The sequence below is a fragment of the Ochotona princeps genome, chromosome 3 (genome assembly GCF_030435755.1).
Source record: "Ochotona princeps isolate mOchPri1 chromosome 3, mOchPri1.hap1, whole genome shotgun sequence".
Classification (NCBI taxonomy): domain Eukaryota; kingdom Metazoa; phylum Chordata; class Mammalia; order Lagomorpha; family Ochotonidae; genus Ochotona; species Ochotona princeps.
Window position 1 is genome coordinate 47168346 of NC_080834.1, and position 23130 is coordinate 47191475.

The 23130-nt window shown below is 35.8% G+C and overlaps 1 protein-coding gene across 1 annotated transcript in view; it reads left to right on the plus strand.

Annotated features, from left to right (window-relative positions):
- TMPRSS15 (transmembrane serine protease 15) overlaps positions 1-23130 on the plus strand; it is a 108181-nt gene that overhangs the window by 50080 nt on the left and 34971 nt on the right. The window contains exons 13-16 of the mRNA XM_058661325.1: positions 1389-1524; positions 8285-8374; positions 11257-11382; positions 13152-13292. Coding sequence (XP_058517308.1) covers positions 1389-1524; positions 8285-8374; positions 11257-11382; positions 13152-13292 — 493 coding nt within the window. The remainder of the gene's footprint in view (positions 1-1388; positions 1525-8284; positions 8375-11256; positions 11383-13151; positions 13293-23130) is intronic.

Below are 23130 nucleotides of genomic sequence, written 5' to 3' on the forward strand. Positions count from 1 at the left end.
AATTAAAATATAGGGTAATATAGGCTATTAGTTTGACCAAATTAGCAATGTTGTAATTGGTTCATTTCAAACAAGCTAATACCTCCTTCGTAAGAACCTTAATTAGAGTTAGTGTTCTGGTAGAAAGCTGTGTGTCTGTCTCCCAGGGCTTTTGATGGAAGGCCAGCAGTAATCAATACTCTTCCTAAGACATTCTTTCCTTTCCTCCTTTGTCTCTTTTCTTTTTCACATTCTATCATTTTTTTTTTAATTTTCCTTTTCAACTTTTTTTTTTTACTGATTGTTCATGCAAACAAAAGGGAAAATAAAATGTCAAGGGAACAAATCAATGATAGACATGAGGAAATCAGTACTGCAATGGCCAAAACAGGTAACACAACTCCTGACTTCTCTTCTTCAAAGAACATATCTGAGTCCATTTCTTCAGATTTAGCTCATCAGACAGAGTGGAAACTATCAAGTCCTACCAAAGTTTGCTCTTTGACCAGGTCACTTTGTGGAGAAATTTAGGGCATGTCACTGTAGTCTCTGGAACACTTAGCTTCCTCATATGGGAGTGGAAGAAAATTAAACATATTTATGGTGTCTGCAATCAAGTAGGTGTGAAGAATTCTAAAAAGAGTATATGGATGTCTATATAGCAATTTTATAAAATTAAATAACTAACGTGTACCATGTGCCTGGAGTAGAAATCACCAGGGAGCAGATGTTCAGTTACGTCTCTCTCCTAACCTGGGGAAGGTTCAGTGTCCCTAAGTACTTGGTATGTTGCATCTAAACACAAAATATTTCCCCTAAATCTAGTTCCATGTCCTTTGGGTAACGCATTCCACACACGTACACTGTGAGAACTATGAACATTACCACCTTGTCCTGAATCATCATTTTAGCCTCACATTTTCCTCTTGTGTCTTAAGTTTCCCACTTAACATGGTCTAATAGTGTGCTGTCTTCAGGGTTTTATGCTCTAGAAGCAGATAGTTACCTGAGTTTTCAGTATTTGGGGGGGTGGAAAAAATCTAAGTTGGCTGCCCATACACACCAACCAGATGCTGTACATAAATAATAGAATAGGATGAAGTAATGCTACTCAGACATACATACAAGTAGAAACACACATGAGGATGGAAACAGAGCAACAGAGTGATAAAACTATACCTATGTTTCCTAATTCAGAATGAAGACATAAGCAAAACTTGTCTAAGTGAACATGTATTAAGTCACTTGGATTCCACAGAGGGATTTTCAAAAGCATGGTGTTTATGTATTTTGCCATATAGTAACTGGTGATGGTAAAACTGGAAATTCCAATATTGATTTTGCAGAGTATATTGAACCACAAGAAGAGTCGAAAGAGTAATCATGTCGCTTATCTTTCTGTATTGCAGATTGCCTTTAACGGTTATAAAAATCAGTTAATGAGTGACATAGCACTTGATGACATTAGTCTAACACAAGGCGCTTGTAATGAGAGTCTTTATCCAGAGCCAACTTTGGTCCCAACTCCTCCACCAGAACTTCCTAGTAAGTGATTTTGTTTTCCTTTATAGAGTTCTTAATTTTATCAGATGGATGCTATTTTGATTTGTATTTGTTATTTTAGTATATTATTTTTTCATGGAAAGTAAACAATTTTAACTTATAAGTAAAGAATCTAACAAAAATAGCGCATGTTGCATATAAGCCCTCAATGCAAGTTGCCTAATACTGTTATTGATCATTATGACCAGTTTTAGTATCTTTTCTTTTTGAAAGTAATGAAGTTGCTGATTTCCAGTTAATCAATGTAAAATAATCCTTATTGGCAATCTGATATAATCAATCTAATCTTGCAAAAGTAAGTATTGAGGTTCTCATGAATTTCTTCAGAAATGAATTTGTTTCAGCAAGAGTTTACATAAGTGCGAAATCAAAAAGACTATTTGTAGAATGATTCTATAATAATTGCTGGGACTGAATTTTGAACATACTTGCTAAGATCATAGAAAAGATTTTTTTGTCCCAAAACAATGTCTTTGCAAGACTTGGCAATCTGCTTCTGCCCAGAGCCACTAAGTTGTAGCTGTTGACATGTGGCCAGAATTGCAACTCTTATATGGAATATGTATACTCAAGAGAACAAATGGAGCCAATTTCTATCTTTGCTCCTCAGTCAAATTTGGAAACAGGATTTAAACCTGCTTTCAGACTATGAGAGTTGACAAAAATAAAAGGAAAAGCATTATAAATGACAAAAAGCACTCATTGCTCCCCAACTGGAGTGTTTTTGTTTTATTTCTGCATCGTGAACATATCCCTTCGTCTCTGGATTATGGTGGTTGGAGCCTGTTCTAGTCTTCAGTTTTGCTTGGGTGAAACTTCATGGATGTTACACTCTGTCCTGTATCTAAGCCTACAAATACACTACGTCCTACCTGCCCTTTCATGTAAGGGCTCTTGAAATGTTTATCAAAATAATGTCAGGAAATCAATGTGATGAATATGCTCAAATTTGGTTTTGTTTCCGTAAACTGTTTCCCTGCTCCAATCTCAAGTTAAGAGTAGGAAAAACATTCTTTTCAGATGAGGAACTTGAGAAACTCAGTGACTATGAAGATAAATGCTAGGTACGTGTAACAAATACCATTGAGTTGAGGTAGGTATTGCTGCCTAAGGCAATAGCAGAAAGCCTAAATCAGGAGATTTGTAGCTAGAATCTGGAGAACACAACATGAGATGTTGGTTGTGCCAGGCAGTATATTACACATTGTACAAAAGATCTCCCCTAGGCCATATCAAATGTACTGTTTAATCTTACCAAAAGGTAAGATTGCTTTTGCCATAATATGCAATAAGATAATACATAAGTTATACTCAACCTCTTTCATATTTAAGACATTCACTTGACACATACAAATACCACATTTGTGCAAAGTACTGCAAAGCAGATGGAAGATGTAGCAGTAATCCTTGACACAGGAAAAAAAAGCAACAAAAAGATACTTAGAAAATAAATATGTGCCCCTTAAAACAATATGTGGGTACTTCTAAATGTTATGATAAATGGGCTTAAATTTTAGCTTTATTTTTAAGAAATTCTGATGAAACTCATGGCAATGCATATTATAGAGCAAATAAATATGGATTTCAAAATATTTTACACCAAAATACATTTAGTGGTGAATTACATTTTCCACGAACTCTTTAGAGTGTCTTCATTTATGGGAAAAGTGACAGAAGATATCTAATAACAATGTGAATTACAGAAGTCTTTTTCAAAAAGATTATTTATTTGAAAGAGTAACAGAGATGGCAGCAGACACACAACACACACACATTCTCCCCGTCACACACACACACACACACACACACACACAGACACACACAGACACACACAGAAAGAGAGAAAGTGAGAGAATGTAGAAAAGCAACGATAGGCTAGACTGGGCCAAGCCAAAGCCAGGGGTCAGGAGCTGAATCCTCATGTCTCACACGGAGGCAGGAGCCCAAACACTAGGGCCATCTTCTGCTGCATTATCTAGGCCAACAGCAGGGAGTGTGATGAGAAGTGCAAGATACGGGACACTAGCCAGCATCCATATGGAATCCTAACATCACGGACAGTGGGCTTGACAAGTTATGCAACAATTGTGACTCACATAAAAGTCTTTAACAAAGCAAAAATTAGTAATCAAAGTGAGACAGTATTGAGGCTAGTGGTTCATATGCCAGTTGGGATGCTGCCATCCCATGTCAGAGGGCCTGGGTAACAAATCTACCTCTCATTACTCCAACTTACTTCAGTTCACTGCTAACTCAGACTTTGCAAGGTAACAGTGGGATTTCTGGTAATAATAATAATAATAATAATAATAATATTTATTCTATGCATCCTACATTCATCTACCCATAATTGAGCATATTTTAAGCAAAACAGCACATTTAGATTCATTAAAATCGTAGTTAATTTGATAATTTCTGTAGGCTACTAAATATTGTCAATGTTTTAAAGATTTATTTTGAAAGCAGTAAAATCAATATATTTTCCTACTCCTGTCAGAATGATCCTCAATCATCAATAAATGACAGATTTCACTAATTTTGAAGTAAAAATAATGGTTTCAAAGGCTTAATATCAAAAGTAACAAAATGTCATCACTGCCTGCAACATAATATGAAGATAACTTACTATGTAATATATATAATTAAAACTTTAAGTACGGTTTTCCATATTAAACATTCATCTATATAACTCATATAGTCCTGCCTCCATTCTATTCAGAAAGAAAAAGAAGTAGCAACTCTATGTCAAGGATACTTTGTGCATCTGCATATTTTAACAATGGGGAAATTATAATGGTTGAATAACTCTTCTGATTTTAAAATACAGTCTTCATAATCTGCCCAAGGTATATTTGTACCACTTTCCAAATGACTCACTTCAAGGCCATATTTAGCACAGCAGAGAATGTTAATTACCATCAAATGCATTTTGAACAATTTCATTCTAACACCATTTGCCGTTGGTCCAGTGAAACTCTTATCTGAGCAGAACTTTTCTATTCTAGATCACTGATTTGTTTAAGCAGATATAAAAAGAAACTCAGCCTGACTGGCTAACAGCCTTTCTTTGAATCCTTACACAGCATTCAAATAAGAAAATAATGCCAGAAAAACAACTGAATAATAAAATTCGGTTTCTTACTCCCTGCTAGGGATTCAACTTGCTTCTAGCTTCAGGAAATGTAGATTGTTTTCATAATTACAGAGTTCTTCCATTTTGCTGTATGAAACACTTGTCCGTTCTTGAACGCTAAATTTCTGTCCTGAGACATAGGAACAAATTAATTTAAATGTTGGTAGTACATTGAAAATACTTTAAGAAATTTAACATTTCATGGAACATATATGTCATGATTCATACAAAGATACCTCCTAGACAGAATAAGTATGTATAAAAACAAATCCATATCTCTATTTCTAGAGTTTTCAAAACGGAAGATAATATAGACTGCAGTTTTAGCTTCACTGTTTGTTCCCAAAGTTCTGCTCCATTTTCCCATTAGTTAAGCTGTTTCCTAGTACCAAATACAAAATCAAAATTAATTCACATATTTTAATAGACATAACAATAGAACTACTCAACCTAGATTAATGTTTCACTTAGAAATGAATCAGTACTCATCTTCTTCATTTAAATTAGATACTGTATTCATCAAACCTGCTTGATTTTAGTGTTATTAGTCTAACTTAATATTCAAACACCTGTCAAGCTCTATTTTCAGTGTACTTGTAAACTCCATTACCAAGGTTTTTGACAGTTCTACTTTGTTTAAGTAATTTTATCTGGAAAAAACCTAGTCTAATTTAAAGAGCTATCACTGACTAATTCTCTATTAATAAAATGTTAAGATTGTGGGCCAGTTGTGATGGCCTAGCAGCTGATGTCCTTGCCTTGGAAACACCGGGATCCCATATGGATGCTGGTTCTCATCCCGGCAACCCTACTTCCCATCCAGCTCCCTGCTTATGGCCTGGGAAAGCAGTCCAAGCCCAAAGCCTTGGGACCCTGCACCCATGTGAGAGAACTGGAAGAGGCTCAGTGCTCCTGGCTTCAGATTGGCTTGGCTCTGCCGTTGTGGCCACTTGGGGAATGAACCATCGAACAGAGGATCTTCCTCTCTGTCTCTCCTCTCTGTGTATCTACTTTTCCAATAAAAGAAAAAAATAAGTTGAGATTGTAAGAAATGAAAATTAGAATGTTATTTTCACATGGTTGCTGAAATACATCATAGGTTGTTTCTAAAACTTAACAATAAACATATAAATTTAATAACTACACAAAATTTTCATAAGGGACTTGATTTTAAATTAAAGTTTAAATAAATTAAAATGCTGTCTGTAATGCGAATTGTTATTCTGTTGTGAAATATAGCTGACTTTGATAATTAGTCACTTTGGAACAAATTAAACACATCTCTGAGATATTATCTCCCAAATCTACTTTCCACAGATGGGTGTGAATCAAAAACTTGTTTTTTCCATATGCTCAGTTTTTGTTTTGCCATAGATTTCTTGTTAGACGTTTTATCATAAGGTGAAATCCAAGCTCCACTTTTCACTCCACACTAATGCCTCCACACTGAAACATATCATTTTGATGTCAGAAGTTTAAGCATGGGTAAAAAATGACAGCCTCAACAAAAATTTCTATTTTTGATTACCGCTTTGCAAAATCTTACCACATGATTTACACAATGTTTGCAGTAAGAATCTCTCTTGGTACTCTAAGAAATGAATCAGCATATATATGCTCAAGAGAGTAGTTCCAAGAAAAAGAAAATGAAATAATTTAATTCTGTAAATAAATAGGATACCCTGTGCCAGACAGGATGTTGTACTGTCACTGTCTGGGTGAGAGTGGTTCATTTAATGACACAGCATGACTCTAAATTGTAAAATTATCTTTCATGAATCATACCTGCAGTATAACAAAATCAACAAATAAAATAACACTTTATTGAGAATGACTTAAAGTGTTTTTCTCAGTTCCTTACAGTAGTTTATAATCAGCCAGTAAATGATATAGTTACCAGGTTAAGAATCAGAGATATTGTACTAACCAACCTTTTTATTAGAAGTGATAATTCAAATAATTTTCATAATGTATTTCATAAGAATTTTTAAAGAAAGAAGTTCAAGACTCATATTTAGTGGAGAAATGCTAAGTAGGCTGTCCTAACAGGTTCAGTGGTTACATTTGACTACCCCTTTAGATCTGATTGTGATTTTGTTGAAGTCATATTTGCTCATTTTTAGACATAATACAATGTACTATCATGTGTCTAGTTATGTAACACTTCAGAATATTCTCAAAATATCAACTGTTTAAGAAGTTAGATGTATAAAATCTGAAATTTTTCCATTACTTGAAAAAATGATAACAGTACAAAGGCAATTACAAAAAAATAATACTGACCCACATTCTGTGATTAAATTTGTGAAAAAAGAAGAGCTGACTTACTCATATTCAATCATCAGTACTATCTGCTCCCTCTGTTATAGTGGCTTGACAGAATAATGTAAGCATTTAATGACCATTGAAACTTATGAAAATTAAATGAGTTGTGTATATGCAAGAGTTTATAGGGTTAGATACACAAAATGATTTTAGGGCTCAGGCAGATTCTCTTTTCACAAATCCTAGCAAAACAGTCACATAACCAAAGACATTATTAATTTCCAAAGGAAAATCTGACCTTGTTCCACTAGCCTGTTCTTTTCTTTTATTACTCAAATACATTTTTCAGAACTCCACATACAATGCCTTATTGATTCAGCAGTTATCCATAACTAGCTTCACTTGTCACTGAATTCATCTATATCCCTTCTGCCCTCCCTCTTTTTGTCATATACCTATCTAGAGCCACCCTCTGACACGTAATGTAAACTCTGTCTATGGATTGGATCAGACCGTGAAAATCATTAAATGTTAAATGAATTTGACGGGAGACTGTAATGTACTATGGAATAAGCATGAATTTAACTGGGCTTGGATCTTGACGTTGATACTAGGTGAATTTACATCAGCAAGTAAATGTAACAGAAGTTACAAAAAACTTTTAGATTGTCTGTACAAAACTGGCATTATGATAGAAATTACCTGCTCCGCAAAGAGTAGATAAATTAATACAACACAAAATTAGTAGGCACAGTTTATAAATTATCCCATTGGTGCATGTATGAGATGTTAGCGCTCCAGGCAGTTTCTTTAGCTGGTATACCACAATGCTGGCCTCATCAAATTGACTTTAGAAATCTCACAATAAAGTAACCATTTTATATGAACTTTACTCTCCTTGCAATGAAAAATTTTTCCATTATTAAACTGTAAAATGAATGTAGCTAAACTATTGGCACAGTACATTAAACTGCTACTCTTAATGCCCACACCAGACTTCAGAGTGCCTGTTGGGGTCTTGGTTACTCCACTTGTGATTTAGGTCTCTACAAATGCAACTGAGAAGCAGCCCCTATTGACCCAAGTGTTTTGGCCCATGCAACCCTGAGCAGCCCAAATGGAGTGTCCAGCTGCTCCTTTGGGCATGGGTCAGCCTTGGCTCTTCTTGCCATTTGGACAATGAAAGAACAGATGCAGATTTACTTTTCTGTCACTCTGACTTTTCAATAAATAAATATTTTAAACTATTTTTTAAACTATTTAATAGAAAGTTCGTTTATAAGTAGTGTTACTTCTCTAAAATGCACATTGTGTTACTAATAATTATTCCTTTTTTTTTTCCAGCTGACTGTGGGGGACCTTTTGAACTGTGGGAGCCAAATACAACTTTCAGTTCCACGAACTTCCCAGATGAGTACCCTAATCAGGCCTTCTGTGAGTTATATCTTTTCCAGTCCATTAGAGATGAATATATATATTCATTTATATTCATATACATTCATATATATATGAACACCAAATCCTTCACACAGAAAACTGGGTTATATACATAAAACATGGTACAACTACCACTTCTGCCCTGGAACTTCTTAATATAACAAGCAAAACACTAATAGTTATTTTATGCCAGACATTATAATTTTATATATATATATATGTGTGTGTGTGTGTGTGTGTGTGTGTGTGTATACATGTATGTGGGAATATATGTGTGTGTAACATTTCATACAATTTGGATAATAGCTTGTTAAATGAAGTGGCCATTACAAGGATTCTAAATGAAAATGATTAATAACATTAAGTGAAATATTCAAATTTACTCCCGATACTGCTGTCTAAATCATTCTCCTTGTTTAAGAATACAGCTGGTGTGTTTAACAAGTTATATGCTTATAGAGTAAAATCAATGGAAAAATAAAAGTAAGGAACCAAGTGTAACATCCACCCTTTTGCAAATAGAGACAAAGTAAAAGGCAAAAATAAGATAGCTGATGTAGTAGAAGTATAAAAAGTATAATGACAAAGAGGATCACTAGCATAGACAGAGAAAATTAGCTTGCTAAAACTGAACAAAACCTGTCTGCATGTCAGCCTTACTAACTGGGGAAACTTACTATGCTGCAGAGGGATTATGTTCAAGATGCAGATTCCCAGTTCCTTCTGCAAATGTTCTTCTACATTATATATGTTAGAATATTTTTTTAAAGATTTTTATTATTATTGGAAAGCCAGATATACAGAGAGGAGGAGAGACAGAGAGGAAGGTCTTCCATCCGATGTTTCACTCCCCAAGTGAGCTGCAACGGGCCGGTGCGCACCGATCCGATGCCAGGAACCAGGAACCTCTTCCAGGTCTCCCACGCGGGTGCAGGGTCCCAAAGTTTTGGGCCGTCCTCGACTGCTTTCCCAGGCCACAAGCAGGGAGCTGGATGGGAAGTGGAGCTGCCGGGATTAGAACCGGCGCCCATATGGGATCCCGGGGCTTTCAAGGCGAGGACTTTAGCCGCTAGGCCACGCTGCTGGGCCCTAGATGTTAGAATATTAACATGTTGTTTTTACAGCAATGAAAAATTGCTAAGTAAATTTAAAAGTATCATGCACTTGGCAAAATTTTTTGTAATTTGCACTTTTATTTTAATTTTGGAAATTATTATGTTGTTCAAATAATTTGTTTTAAAAATACATATTCCCAGGCTCTGCACTGTAGCCTGGTGGCTAAAGTCCTCACCTTGAAAGTGCCAGCATCCCATATGGGTGCTGGTTCTAATCCTGGCAGCCCCGCTTCCCATCCAGCTCCCTGCTTATGGCCTGGGAAAGCAGTTGAGGACAGCCCAAAGCCTTGGGACCCTGCACCCACATGGGAGACCAGGAAGAACTCCTGGCTCCTGGCATTGGATTGGCTCAGCTTCAGCCACTGTGGACATTTGGGGAGTGAACCATCGGACACAAGCCCTTCCTCTGTCTATCCTCCTTTGTATATCCACCTTTGCAATAAAAATAAATACATCTTTTAAAAATAAATTTATTTAGCAAATAGTTATTGATTATTTTATTAGCACTAACGTAAAAAAAAAAAAACCAGGCATCACCCTTGTGGATGGGGATTGAGATAAAATGTCAGACATCACAAAATATTCAAGATACTTTGATAATATGGTAAAGACAAGGTACTGTCAAGTGACATGTTGGAGTTCTTAACATATAAATTAGAAGCACATGCCTAATTTTGAGTCTAAAGGAAAAATTAAATAACAGTAAAAAATATAATTGTGAGCCAGAAGGAATGAAACCACATTATAGATTTAAGATTCTGATAGTCCTAGAGAAACTTTAGCACATTACAAGAAAATAGTGATAAAAGCAAGCTTGCACTTTATATGAATCCATCTGGCTGTCTTATCAGAAACAGATGGCAAGAGAGGAAAGCTGTCAGAGTCACCAGTTAGCAGATGAGAAACAACTGTGGCTTTAACTCTGACAGCGGCAAAAGATGTTGAAAAGTAAATTAGAGTCAGGCCCAGTGTAGTAGCCTAGCGGCTAAAGTCTTCACCTTGCACATGCTGGGATCGCATATGGGCCCAACTTCACATTCAGCACCCTGCTGGAGGCCTGAGAAAGCAGTCAAGAAAGGCCCAAAGCCTTGGGGACCTGCAACCACATGGGAGACCATGAAGAGGCTCCTGGCTCCGGCTTTAGATTGGCACAACTCCAGCCATTGTAGCCACTTGGGGTATGAATCAGAGGAGTGAAGAACTTTCTCACTCTCTCTCCCCCATCTATATATGTGACTTTTTATTAAAAATAAAAACTAATATTTTTTAAAAAGTAAATGAGAGTCAATGTATATCACAAGAAGTCTAGGCCATGCTCAGTGATTGATTGGATGTGATAGGAGAGAGGATATGCAGTATAAAATGTTGTGAGTGGACAATTACTGGTGCCATTTTTCAAATTGAACTGCCAGCATAAATAATTTATCAAAGCTTACCCCACAAGCTGCATTAATATCATTGAATTTTCACCTAAATTGAATATTATAAATTCAAAATATTAGAATATTAATCTTTAAGTAAAAAAATTTATATTGTAATAGAGGCTACTTACAAACTTAATTCAAGTACACATATTCCATTTTACATATCACAAATTTAGTTACAAGTTCTTTCAAATTCAATTGAAATTTTTCTATGAATGTTCTTTACCAAGCCAATATGTTTGCTCATATAAATATAAATGTAAATTGAACTGAAATTCCTGAGAGTGATGCAAAACTCAAAATAAATACTTGTAAGTTGTGTTTATTTATTATTTCCAAGGTGTTTGGTATTTAAATGCAGAGAGTGGAAAAAATATACAGCTTCATTTTCAAGAGTTTGACTTAGAAAATATCGAAGATGTGGTTGAAGTGCGAGATGTTGGCGAAGATGATTCCTTGCTCTTAGGTAAGCCCACTATTCGCATATTATGAACATTCAAAATTTTGAACTGAGGTGGAACATATTTCTCGATAAATGTCATTATTTTAAAAATATTAACTAAGTTAATGTGCAACACCAGAGTAGTATGTTGTTTTACTTAAATTTTCAATGTAAGATGTGTTTGAGATGATGATAAAGTAATATTCTTTTTGACAAACTATGCTTAATATTTCTAAGTCATCAATACAATCAACCGGTATTAATTGACTACAAGTCTTACATCTTGCAAACTAAGAGCTAAAATTTTTAAAAAGATTTTTGCTTCAGGTTTCATCATTACTGTGATTTACTGTGTCTGTAGTACTAGCTACTTCTGTGTAGCTTTCTGAGAATGATTTTTAAAAACCACCAAATTTGATGTTTTAATATTGGCTTTTAATAGATTACATAATGTGAGGGACTGCCCTCATATAGATTATCTTTTCAGGCTAGATCAGAAAACACATGTTGACATAAAAGGCTCCCATTCAGGTGTATTAGCTAATATCTTACTTAACAACTATTACTTTTTAAGGAAATATCCTTTAGGAATCACACAAAATTATTATGATGTTAGAAGGATCAACTGGGATGCATGAAAATTAGGCACTTATGACTAAATATGTTTTAACTAACAGTATTTTGGTCTCATTAATCATTCATGTTAATATCTGAACTGATTTTTCTATGTTATTAGAGATACAAAGGGAGATTTCTTTGGCACACAGAGGCAGATAGGATAAAGCAGAGAATTGTTAGGCATACAATTTTTCAGCTAAATCCTACCAAGTTCAAGAAGTCAGGCTTTCTGAGACACGATTGTGAAAAGCACAGACAGTGCACACAATCAAAGTCTTGGTGGAGGAAGAAATCAACCAGGAATTACAGCCCAGGAATTAAAACGCTGCTCAGGATTCCCTTTACCCATATTGGAGTGGAGTGAATACTGTCACCTCTGCTGCTGATCCAGGTTTCCTGCCAATTCATTTTGAGAGGCAGCAGTTGACAGGTCACACGTGCCCCTGGCACCAACACGGTGGTGGAATGAGACATGATGTAATTCCTGAGCCCTGATACCAGCCTATCAGCCTGACCAAGGCACATCTCTCTCTCTCTCTCTCTCTCTCTCTCTCTCTCTCTCTCTCTCCTGGCATCAACACAAGAGACATGATGGAATTCCTGAGCCCTAATACCAACCTATCAGCCTGACCAAGACACATCTCTCTCTCTCCGCCCCCCACCCCTCTCTCTCTCCTGGCATCAACACAAGAGACATGATGGAATTCCTGAGCCCTAATACCAACCTATCAGCCTGACCAAGACACATCTCTTCTCTCTCTCTCTCTCTCTCTCTCTCTCTCTCTCTCTCTCTCTCTCTCTCTTTCTCCTGGCATCAACACAAGAGACATGATGGAATTGCTGAGCCCTAATACCAACCTATCAGCCTGACCAAGACACATCTCTCTCTCTCTCTCCCCCTCTCTCTCTCCCTCTCTCTCTCTAACTCTGCCTTTCAAATATTGCTTTAAAGAAAGGAAGAAACTTGAGAAGATTTCAAGAGTAATAGGTAAGTTACCAAAATGAAGGAAAATAGGCAATACATGTTATATATTGTATTATATTTACTGCTTGATCAGTGAATCACACTGCACACAACTTCATATGTGAAAGATGCATCCAAGATAAAGGATATATTTTCTTTGGGTTTAGAACAATAATTTCACCGATTACCTCATTTTTTTTTTTTTGAACAGCTGTGTACACAGGCTCCGGTCCAGTAAACGATGTGTTCTCCACCACCAACAGAATGATGGTTCTTTTCATAACTGACACATCGGTGGCAAGAGGAGGATTTAAGGCAAACTTCACTACTGGCTACCACTTGGGGATTCCAGGTAAGCAACCTTAAGATCACGTTCATATCAATTGGAACAAGAAAAATCAAGGAATGCAAGATTTCAAGATCTGAATGTTTCCCAGGCTTGCCTGCTCAGATACCCAGCCTTCATCTCAACAAGAATTATCTTCCTCTCCTTATTCTTACATAGCCATTACCTGAACTTGTTCAAAACTGAAATTCACAACTTCATTCATCCTATCTACTTGCATTTTCTGGTGTGTAATGAGTCTTGAATTTTTTCTTACTAAAGCAGTACACATTAAATACTAAAAGTGGAATGTTCACAGTTCGGAGGAGAGAGGATTAGTTGTTGCATTCTCTTTACCATGAGCCATTCAGAAAAGATTCAAAAGACAAGTAAATGAGCTGTCGGAAGCCCAAAACATTCAATTAAAAAATTAATATCACTAGCAAGTGTAAAACTACTGTAATGATTTGTTGGCTTGAACAACCTTCTCACCCTATTAATAAAATTATATCCATAACATAATGAGCTGAAGCAAGCAAAATCACAGCCTGCTTTTCATAAAGTATTTTCTATCTGTTACCTGTGTATGTGTGTGCATATGTAGATACATAGGAAAATGCATATCCTTTGCAAAGTTCAGATGGAATTAAATGACATGTATCTTTGTGAGTAAAATATTTTGAATTTTATGCCTATAAAGTCTCCAAAAAGTTCATAGAAATGAATATTTAGAAATAACTGCATGATTTTCAGTTTTTCTCCAACAAAACAAACTTTAAAATTTTTTTTTGTTTATGAGAAAGAAACATGCATAGAGGGATTTACTGCCATTGACTCACCTGTTCCCCAATTGTCCAAAATGACCCTTACCTTTTTGAGAGCATACGCCAAGAAGCAGGAACCCAGCCTCCTGTATCAGTGACAGGGATCCAACTATTTGAACCATCATCTTCCAGAATATACTTTAGCAGGGAGTGGAAGTTTGAGGACTCAAACAGTGATGCCTACATGGGATTCAGGCCCCTCAGTTACCATCAATCACTAAGCCAAACACCTGATCCAATTTAACTCTTAGCACAATTTAACCACACATTTTTAAGTACCTTCATATGTGTGTGTATGTGTGTGTAGAGATCTTTATCTACGTCTATATATCTTTATCTATATGTATCTATCTATAAAGAATTATGGTCTTTATTCTCATACTGTAAATTATAAATGATAGAGGGAAAAAAAGTGGAAAGAGTATATTAGATGGTAAATATGAAGGCTGGATAAAAGCTCTCCATCAAGGTATTGTAGTAACTGATTTCATCAGATTCTCAGGATGAGAAAGTTATAGCATCGAGGTTGTTGAAAAATATACCAGAAAATTTAAAACTTCAGTTAGTTACCATCACACTCTACAACAGCTATTATCAGAAATACAAAAAAAAAAAAAATACAAACTTGTGAGGTGGTTGCTGGGAATACACTTTTATGTTACCATTGTGGAAAAAAAAGAGATAAATTTAATAAATGATGACCCAGGTTTTTCTAAAAGGTATTTATAAAAGGTGTCTTCACTAAGTTGTACCTTTTACATAATGTATTTCTCATTTGAATGCCTATAGCCTTCTGCCATGAGTTCCATATTACATGATATTAATGCACTCACCTTACTTTAAACACACACACATAAATCAAATCAATTTAGCATTCTTTGATTTATAAACCAGCTTTAGAAAATAACAAATGCACAGCTCATGTACATTTTTATGAAGAATTCTTTTGTTCTAATACGAATAATGATACTGCACTCTCAGCTATTGGCCTTCTAGAAAAAAATGATAAGAAAAATTTAAGTGAAGACCTAACTGCCACATTTTAGAACCATGAACTTACATCCTTTTCTGTTATATTCCTCTGTAGAAATACAGGGAACTTACCTCATTTGCCTGTAAGAATTCATTTCACAATGATTTCCTTTTCATAATCAGTTTTATTATTTCTGCGTCAATGTTTTGCTAATAATACCTTAGAATTTCCCGGAGTGCCTATTTTTTTCTTTATCTTTTCAGTTTACCAAGAAATTATTTTTTTATTCTCTGAAAAAGTAAAATATATATGTATGTATTCCTGCATCTGCTGAAATCAGTGCTTTCAACTCACTTTGGAAGCAACCTTTTTTATGTTCATCAGAATTCATAGAAAGGAAAAATTTCCTTTCAGAATTGACAGAATCTGTTTTCATAAAATGAAATATTCAATTTAAATTCCAAATGATATAAATTGTTCATTTTATTATTGAGTCAGTTTCTTTGAATAAGGAATTCTTAATATTTTTCTATTTCATTTTATCTGTAAGTTAAGCTAAGAAGAGAGAGGTGAGAATTCATTTAAGAAAAACAAAAAAATGCCAAATAAAAACTTGAAGAATCTTATAATATTCAGCAGGACTCTGAAAAGATAATTGTATTTTTCAGCTATGATGTAACACTCCTTTGTGATTAAAAATCACTTCGAACCTCACAAATTGCTACAAACAGTGTTGACATTTCCTCTTTCATCTTTGTTTCCCAGATATGGTATTTCATATAACCCTGAGGCATTGTGTTCTAGCCGTAAAGTCTTGTAGATAGTTGCCATACCACTTTACTTTCCTACTCCCAAACCATCCTGTATTTCAAGGGCCAGAAGCATCTGCTATCTATTGACAGCTCAGAATTAAGAATATTTGATCTTTAAGCAACTGAGTGGTGAACAAATTTAAAATTAGACCTCCAGGATCTTTTCATATTACAACAAAATAATCCAGTTTTTTAATTTATTGTAGTTTGACTTTTGATTTGATATATTTTTCTGTTAATGCTCTCTGATGAAGTAGAAGGTGATGGCTCAAGTATTTTTGTCCCTATCATTCAAATGAGAAAGCCAGATTCAATTCCAGATTGAAGCTTATGTTATGGCTCGGCAGCAGCAATTGCAGGCATTTGAGAAGAAAACAAGGGTTGAACCATTTATCTCTCTCTGTCTCTGTCTTCCAAATATAAATAAATAAATAAACAAATGATCCAAAAAAAAAAAAACAAACAGATGAAATTCAAGAAAACATAGCATAAAAGTAAGATAAAGAAGACCCATCATGCAGTATACTGTTTCTTTAAATTTGCTTGTTTTATAAATACATTTCAGTTCCTACTATCATGTTAAGAAATAATTTACTAGACAGAACCAACATTTGAGTCTTCCATGACCGTGACTGGGTGGGGAATATACTGGGAGTGGGTTCTCCTATTTCTTCCTAAGAATGATACACCAAACACTGAAAGGAGATTGTGACGCAAAGGACGTAGTAGCAGAAGACAATCAGGTTGTTAAAAGAAAGAGATTGAGCTCACGTGTATGCTTGCATAGATGTTCTTTTGTTGGTCATTTCAGGGAACTATATTTAAATTGTCTTCAGAATGTATTTGCATCTGGTATATTTTAGCCTTTCCATGGCATTCAACTGAAGTGTAACGTACAGGATAACGTTATTCTATCTCTTTTTTTTTTCTTTTTAACATTCTGATTGGCATTGAAGTAAATATAAGTAATATGCATATTTATCAAAATATTTCACTTCATAAGCATCTTTCTACTGTTTTTATTCCAAGACTCATATTCTTAAAATGAAATTCAATTGTGCTTTTCAGGCATCTGTGGAAATAGCGGTTGATTAGGGTTTTAGAGTCCTCCCCAAATTGTGTGCCGTGTGCCTTATATAGACCAAGCTGGGTCTATTTAACAACAAGCATTGTTGACTAAATGAGGCAGGGCTAATGGAGATTTCACAAAATGGGGATAGGAAATTTCAATTTTTAGCAATATTTCTTTTTTCCTCCCATCACAGCCAGAAAACCATCAGAAATAAAATTTCAGAGTGCAAAGAGAATTAAACTGTTCAATTAAATACTTCGTAATGAAATCAAATCACTGTATGCTGCAGAAAAGCAGAGTTAAGTTTATTCATTAGGAAAGTTTTGAAAGAGCTTATTGATAGCTCTCTTGAGAATTTTTTTTAAATTTCCAACTATTCCAACAATAGATCATTGTGTCCCATTCCGTATTTTTCTTAAAATTCATTTACATCTCAGAAATAAATTTGATTTGGAGATTCACAGGTTATACCACTAATACTTTGGCTAGGGAACAAAGAATTATCTTGACACACTTTTGCATGTTGTGATGCAAAATTTTATTCAGATGTCTACATTTCATTCTATTCAACTAATATGTGGTTTTCTAATTGTTTCCTGACTCACTAGCTAAAGAAAAATGACTAAGAATCTATTTGTAACTATATTATTCCCATTGAGAATTCATTTGTAATAACTTTAGTAAAATATGAAAACATAAATATCAAACAATTAGTGCTGATGAACATTCTGTATCTACATCAAGAAACTTGACCATGCATGACATTACAGCTGTGCACTTTTTTAAACTTATTTTTATTGCAAAGCTGGATATACAGAGATAAAGAAACAAGAAGATCTTCCATCCATTGATTCACTCCCAAAGCAGCTGCAATGGCTGGAGCTGCGGCGATCCAAAGCCAGGAGCCAGGAGCTTCTTTCTGGGTCTCCTACTCATTTGCAGGGTCTGAAGGCTTTGGGCCATCCTCGATTGTTTTCCAAGGCCACAAGCAGGGAGCTTTTGAATGTGAAGCAGGCCCACCAGAATTAGAACCAGCACCTATATGGGATCCCAGTGTATGCAAGGCAAAGACTTTAACTGCTAGGCTACCACTCCGGGTCCTAGCTGTGCACATTTAAATAAATGCATATTAGCATACAAATTGAGAATAGAATATGTCAATAACTTTAAGCCAATTTTCAACAGAGAAATTATTGCCAAAAAATGGAATATATACTTAGTTACAACATCCAAGTTTGCAAAATGTATGATTCTATTCACTCATTTGTCACCTCACTAATCTCATTTGAAAGTAGATTTTTGCAGCCCACAGAATGGGAGAAGATCTTTGCGCACTGCGTAGGTGATAGAGGGCTAATCTCCAGAATATACAAAGAACTACAAAACAGCCAAAACACCAAAACAAAAAAACCACTCAAGAAATGGGCATGGGAAATGGGCAGACACTTCACAAAGGAACAAACCCAAATGGCAAATAAACATATGAAAAAATGCTCAAGTTCCCTGGCAATAAGGGAAATCCAAATTAAAACATCAATGAGGTACCACCTAATGCCAGTAAGACTGGCCCACATGAATAAAAGCACCAACAACACTTGTTGGCGAGGTTGCGGGGATAAGGGAACCCTACTCCACTGCTGGTGGGGCTGCAGGCTGGTACAGCCTGTATGGAAATCAATATGGAGAACATTCAAACAACTCAAAATCGACATACCGTATGATCCAGCAATAGCACTCCAAGGAATATATCCAGAACAATTGTTTTATGAGAAACCAACATGCACTCCTATGTTCATAGCCACACAATCAGTAATTGCAAAAACATGGAAGCAGCCAAAATGCCCATCAGCAGAGGATTGGATAAGAAAGCTATGGTTCATCTACTCCATGGAATACTACTCAGTTATTAAAAAAAACAAAATGCAGTTCTTTGTGGCCAAATGGGCCAAACTGGAAACCATAATGCTAAGGGAAATCAGCCAATCCCAAAAGGTTAAATACCACGTTTGCCTTAATTTAAGATGATAATGATGTTATGTATAACATGTTATGTATGTTATATGTTGTGTATAAACTAAAATTGAAATGTCAATGAGGTGGTCACAGAAGGTGGCTGGGAACTCGCATTTACTTTTAACATATTGGTTACTCATTACTATGTCAATTAATTCCATAATGATGTAAATTTTTGCTGATGGTATGTTGGAGCTTTCAGTTGACTGGGATGATACTCTGCTGGCTCTGTCTTCAAACCAGAGAGGGTATACCTAAGAAGCTGTTGAACTTGACTGGACAATAAGATGCTGGACTCTATGTTTGGTATATGCTTGCAATGGGGGAATCTCAACTGAACTTGAACTATGGTTATGCAACAAGGTGGAGGAATCCACCATGGTGGGAGGGTTTGGGGAGGGGTGGGGAGAATCCAAGTACCTATGAAACTGTGTCACATAATACAATGTAATTAATGAATTAAAAATAATAAAGAAAGAAAGAAAGAAAAATAATAAATAAATAAATAAATAAATAAATAAATAAAAAGAAAGAAAGCAGATTTTTGTGATACATACTGACAGCATTTACAAGAAACTCAAAAATCGGACCCGGTGCGATAGCATAGTTGTTACAGTCCTCGCCTTGAACAGGCGGGGGTCCCATATGGGCGCCGGTTCTAATCCTGGCAGCTCCACTTCCCACCCAGCTCCCTGCTTGTGGCCTGGGAAAACATTTGAGGACAGCCCAAAGCCTTGGGACCCTGCACCCGCGTAGGAGATCTGGAAAGAAGTTCCTGGCTCCTGGCTTCAGATCGGTGCAGCTCCGGCTATTATGGCCACTTGGGCAGTGAATCATAGGACGGAAGATCTTCCTCTTTGTCTCTCCTCTCTGTGCATCTGCCTTTCCAATAAAAATAGATAAATCTTTAAAAAAAAGAGAGAGACTCAAAAATCAATTGTGTTTTAACATATGTAACCTACTTTTCTCAGTGTTTGTAAACTAGGCCAGGCATGTACTCATAGAAATATTTTTTATTAAAGTCAAATTTTACAAAATGTGGATTTTTAATGCTTAAAATATACAAAGAACCTAATTATAATTGTAAGAAGCAAGAAAATTATTAACTTGATTTGATAAGTCCTTTATTGATTTAGAAAATAACTGTTCTAAAACTAAAAATGCTAATGTAAAATGCTGGTCAAAAAGATGATCTTTAATATTGCCATCTTTGCTACTGAGTACTCACATTAAACTAAACGCATTTTATATATGAACCAGGGATGCAAGAATGGGAATTAGGCTGGCCTGGTGGGATGGATCAGTGGCTAAATCCTCACTTTGCAAATGCAGGGATCCCATGTTGATACCGGTGTGTGTCCCTGGTACTCCACTTCCCATCCAGCTCCTTGCTTATCACCTGGAAAAACAACATAAGATGGTCTAAAGCCTTGGGATCATGTGCCCATATGGGAGACTCAAAAGAAGCTCCTGGCTCCTGGCTTTGTTTCGGCTCAACTACAGCAATTGCAGCCACTTGGGGAATGAGCCCAGCAGATGAGAAGATTTTTCTTCCATCTCTTAAGAATGAGAGAGAGAAAAAAATAGGACTTAGGAATACTAACCATGAAATGAAACATCTGCCTCGAGACTCATATTTTAAAATTGTTTATTATTATTTATTTTATTTAAACTCCATTTGAGACAGGTACTGATCTTCCATCCTCTTTCATCCACCACCCAAATGCAAGCAACAAAAGGGCCAGATAAAATCAGGCTCCTTGAACTAGATTTGCGTTTCCCTCTTGGGTGGCAGAGACCTGTATGCTTGAGCCATTGTTTTCTGCCTGTTCAGGGTATACATTAGCAGAAAGCCAGAACCAGAGAGGAGCTTAAACGTATTCACTCCAATGTGTGATACAAGTATACCAGGGTCTGAAACACTGCACCAACCATTCACCTAAACATTCACTTTTAATTGCTAAAATGCACGGTCAAGTATAGCCTAAAAATGTTCATATCATCTCTTCCAGGCCTCTTTCATTCTTTATTAGGAAATATACTTTGACCTAAAAGCTTCAGATAGAAAATAATGGAAATACTGTCATTGTTTCAGTTTCTACATGTTTTTTCATTTTCTTATAGCTCTACTGTTGGAAGTTGTATACTAAGGAAAAGTTTATCATAATATTCATTTCTTTGGGCCACTACTGGATTGTGGCTATCTTGTGGACAGCTTTGTGTATAACACAGTTGTGGACTCTCGGAAGCACTCCCCCACCGACCTTTCCCCAGACTATTGTTGTGCAGGCACGGATAGTATTCATCCACTGCAAATATGATTCCTGATCTTCCTGTTGAGCTCCTAGTGACCATCACATTTCCATTTCTTTGTGCTGGAACCCAGTTGTCCTGACAAATAGCTGCCATTTCATTCTTTCCCAATGTCTAAATGGCCAAATTTCTTACTTCTGTATTCATTATGTAGAAGTAGATCACCAATCAATCTTTTGCCTGCAAACTTATGGAAATTAAATGTACCACAGTTCATTAAATTTCTCACTGCACTTCAATTAATCCATCATGTTCCTAAAAATAAATAATAAAATCAATTTCCTGGGTTTTGACTGGTGTGATTTAACATGAATTGGAATGAATGGAATGGCTTTAGACTGGACTAGACTGGACTGGGCTGGGTTGTGTCAGAAATGAATAGAATAGAATAGAATAGAATAGAATAGAATAGAATAGAATAGAATAGACACAGATAGGATAGTATAGAAACAAACTGTATTTAGTTACATACACTCACACACACACACACACACACACACACCAATACTTCCAGTGATACCCAGTCCGTTGTCCCAAAGTTAAGGTTTAAGGTTTAAAATCTCTACTGCAGTCATCAAATAGAAAACTCCAGGACTAGTTCCACTGAAGCATTGTCGCTTGTAACTGATAGAATAAGCTTCCAGCAGGAAATGGGATGCTGGCCTCACTTTTAGGCTACTTGACATGGATTTTTCTCTGAGTGCCTTTCACAAATAACTGGGGAACAATATCATTATCCCATGGCCCACATAAGAACAGCCTTTCTCAAGGACTGTATTCTGTTGCTTTAAAAAAAAACAATCTGAACTTCCTGGCTACAGGTTATAAGTATTTAAAATTGCTATACAAGTTGTTTTTCCTTCATAGGTAAATGTGATATTGTTATTTTTAGCAGCACTTTATTGTGACAGTATTTATCAATGCTATCAAATCTGAAACTATAAACTATATTATAACACAAGAATAATGATCTTTTGACTAGCATTACAATGTATTGTCATTAATTGAGAACGTCTACAAGATTATTGCAATTCATTTGAGGAAGAATTTGAATTTAAATTCCATCCCCTTCAAAGTAACATAAAATCACACTATAAAAAAGTTACATTACAGAATTGATTAATATTCACTAATAGTTTCCTTGATAGTCTTTTTGCTTTACCATAATGAATGTCCATGAACTGTGTAAGAAGTGAAATATTAAACCTATTCATACTCAGCCACTATCTCCTTCTCACTGAATCCCAAGCAGATGTGTTCCCTAAAAGAGTTCTTGGTATCATTACATGTTTTAGCTGTCATTCCTGAGTCATGATCACAATATACTTTGAGGGAACAATCTCCCCAACAGTCTCAGGGTATGAGGGTCTTCCAGAACAAAGTACTTAAGAAAAAGTCCCGTATCCCCTACTTTATCTAAACAGTGAATATTTCCAGTTGGCCTCTTTTTGTGCAACTCACACTCTGGAAACAACTACCAAGTGTCTCCAGATCTATGGAGTTACTTTTTATCAAAGCTATTCATTTTGTTTTATTTTTTATGGTGTTTACATAACTGATCAGGATGGGAAGGATTGACAGGGGAAAGCAGGTGAGACCATTGTTTCCATACTTACTTTTTCCTCCTGCTATACCTGGGGAGACCCAGCTTCCCAACCACCACAGCACACGGGGATAGAAATGGCCACCTAACATCAACCCAAGACCCAATGTGGAGCATGTTCCAAGGGTTTTGCTTACATGGATTTGGTTGTTCTGAAATACAGTCAATCTTGCTGATCCAAGGATGAAGAAGACCTTCCAAGGTCCATTGGCAGTCACAGTTCCTCCTAGAGTCTCCATTTGCTCAGATGTTCGC